Genomic DNA, 2,813 nt, shown 5'->3' with positions numbered 1-2,813 from the left:
CTTCGAATTGTTTACAAACGAATGAAAATCACAAAATTATCGCAGGTCTACGATAATGTGCATATATTCACGAGTATTTAAAAAAAAATTCATTAAAATTGGTTGAGAATTCAGCCGTCGAATCCTGTTTGAATATGACGACTCGGCGAAATACCTCTGTGCGGACGTAACAAACATATTTCATAACAAAAATGTAAAAAATGTAAGTTAAAAAATCTAATTTTCTACAATTCGTCGTGTTTAAAACACTATTAGAATTAGATTAATTAAATTAAATTTCTTTAACAATGTTGTTTGTAAATTAAATAAATAAAATTTTACAAAGTGCTACTGTTTCCTCAATGGCACCACAATGTTAGTGGCTTAAATCGCACCGCGCATATAGCAACACGAGACGCACACATAACCACAATGCATGTCGCGCAAGCATTGTGGTTATGTGTGCGTCCATAACTTCTCGCACTACAGAGTGGTATACGTGTGGCGAGACAAAATTTTTCGAAATTATTCTTTTGAAAAAGAAATTTGTTTATACGATAACGACAACGTATCTAATTAAGTGTATTTTTATTAAGATTTCAGGTGAGTGAGGTTCACATAATTTCTACATTCTCCTAACCTCCTAAATTGCACATTGTTTACATCGCGATTTTTGTTATTTTAATGTAAATATATACTTAATACTGCGATCGGAAATACTGAACCCCATGTCCGGATGCACCTGTGTATCATCCCTGTTTAAAATGGTGCTGTGTTCGGTTTGAACGCTTACACGCTTAACGCTGCATGTGCATTCATGATGTGTATTATAGAGGTCATCATTCTGTCTTTATCGTTCGTTAAACGTAAAAATAAGGATAAAATCTCTGACAGCGCTAAAAGCGTTCAAACTGGACGTTACCTAGGTGAACAACAAGGTTAAAACGATACATGGAGGCACTCGGGTTTCCAAACGCAGCCTAAATGCTTATTTTCTTACAGAGAATGGAAAATGGCTAAAAAAAGACAATATGGAAAATGGAGTCCAAATTCCATGAATATTGCTATCAAAGAGTACTCGGATTGTAAAATAACGTTAAATAAATTGTAACGAAAATACGGCATTCCAAAAGAAACATTTTTACGACATTATCGGAATCAAGTTGCACGTGGAACAGAACAAGTTAATATGGACTCCGTGAACAGCAGAATACCAACTTTGACACGTGAATTTGAAAAAGAATTGATTGACGTTATTTTAAAATTTGAAATAAATTTGTTTGGATTAACTCCTCTTGACGTTAGGCGATTAGCAAATCAAATAGTCAAACAAAATTCTCTTCCCAATCCTTTCAACAAGGAAACACAAATAGCTGGCAAAAAGTGGTATTATTCGTTTATGAAACGTCATCCAGAATTAAGTCTCCGACAATCAGAAAAACTATCTATTAGTCGTGTCAAAGGTTTTAACAGAGATAATGTCTTACATTTCTTTGATATTCTTAAAAAAATTGTGGATGAAAATAAATTAAACGGATATAAAATTTTTAATGTAGATGAATCAGGTTTTCAAACTGTTCAGAAAAAAAATCCGAAAGTTTTGACAATGAAAGGGAGAAAACTTGTAGGAGCTCTGACAAGTGCAGAGAGAGGTGTTAATACAACTGTGGTATGTTGTACGAATGCAGTTGGTGTATTTATTCCACCAATGATCATCTTCAAAAGATTACGTATAGATATTTCTTTGGCAAGCGGTGCCCCTGCGGAAAGTCTTGTAGAAATTTCAGAGACCGGTTACATTAATAGTGAACTTTTTCTGAAATGGTTTAAGCACTTTCTGGCATATGTACGACCATCTAAAAAAAATAAAATGCTTCTTCTATTAGACAGACACACCACGCATTCAAAAAATCTGAATGTTATCAATCTGGCACGTGAAAATGGAGTGCTGCTACTACAATTGCCGGGTCATACCACCCATCGTCTCCAGCCCCTAGACGTCTCAATTTTTAAACCGTTTCAGTTATATTACGATGAAGCAGTAGTGAAATGGCACAGAACCAATCCTCCTCCTCTGAGACAGTGCCACGTGTCTACTTTACTCTCTGAAGCCTATCTAAAAATAGCAACAATGAGCAACGCCGTGAATGGCTTCAAAGCTACAGGTATATGGCCGGTAGATCGTCATATCTTTAACAACACTGATTTTATAGCAGTTGATACATTAATGTCGCCAGAAAATTGCCAATCACCAGAAAATGAGATTGAAGAAACAATAGAAGGAATTAATATTCCTGCTTGTTCAACTGAAAACAATCAATCGAGAAAGAAGCTCAAAACTGTCCATGAAATCTGCCCACTGCCTTGCCCAACTATTACAAGAAACAACAAGCTGCCTCAGAAAGCGGAGATTCTAACGACAAGTCCGTACAAAGAAAAACTCGAAGAACAACAAAAGAAGAAATCACAAAGAATTGCCAGAAAGGTCGAGTTATTTCCTGGACCGTCAACTTCAATTAATTCATCAAAACTAAAAACTACAAAACGTAATTCTAACAAGAAAAAATCAACACAATCTAAAGAATTGCATTTTGCTGAGAAAAAGATTGAAATAAATGAAGATGATTGGTATTGCTATTCTTGTCAACAGAATGTAGTAGAAGATATGGTGCAATGCATTTTATGCAAAAGATGGGCACATGAATCATGTGAACATATATCAAAAAAAGAATTACGTTTTATATGTGATTTTTGTACAAGTAGATAGACTAAGGGGATTCTGGACCAGGAGCAATGAGGGGGGGTGAGGTGCGCGGGGAAGGTACGCGGGGGGG

At 35.6% G+C, this 2,813-nt stretch overlaps 1 protein-coding gene across 1 annotated transcript; it reads left to right on the top strand.

Annotated features, from left to right (window-relative positions):
* Positions 1 to 991: 991 nt before the first annotated feature.
* LOC108777200 (uncharacterized) lies at positions 992 to 2,647 on the top strand (the record flags this gene model as incomplete). Its single annotated transcript, XM_018544026.1, has 3 exons — positions 992 to 1,053; positions 1,285 to 1,442; positions 1,536 to 2,647. Coding segments are annotated over exons 1-3 (1,332 nt in total), but the record flags the coding sequence as incomplete, so codon positions are not given.
* Positions 2,648 to 2,813: the final 166 nt, after the last annotated feature.

This window comes from Cyphomyrmex costatus, unplaced genomic scaffold (genome assembly GCF_001594065.2).
Source record: "Cyphomyrmex costatus isolate MS0001 unplaced genomic scaffold, Ccosl1.0 scaffold4143, whole genome shotgun sequence".
Classification (NCBI taxonomy): Eukaryota; Metazoa; Arthropoda; class Insecta; order Hymenoptera; family Formicidae; genus Cyphomyrmex; species Cyphomyrmex costatus.
The sequence above is the reverse complement of the archived record's forward strand: the minus strand, read 5'-3'. Positions and strand labels throughout refer to the sequence as shown.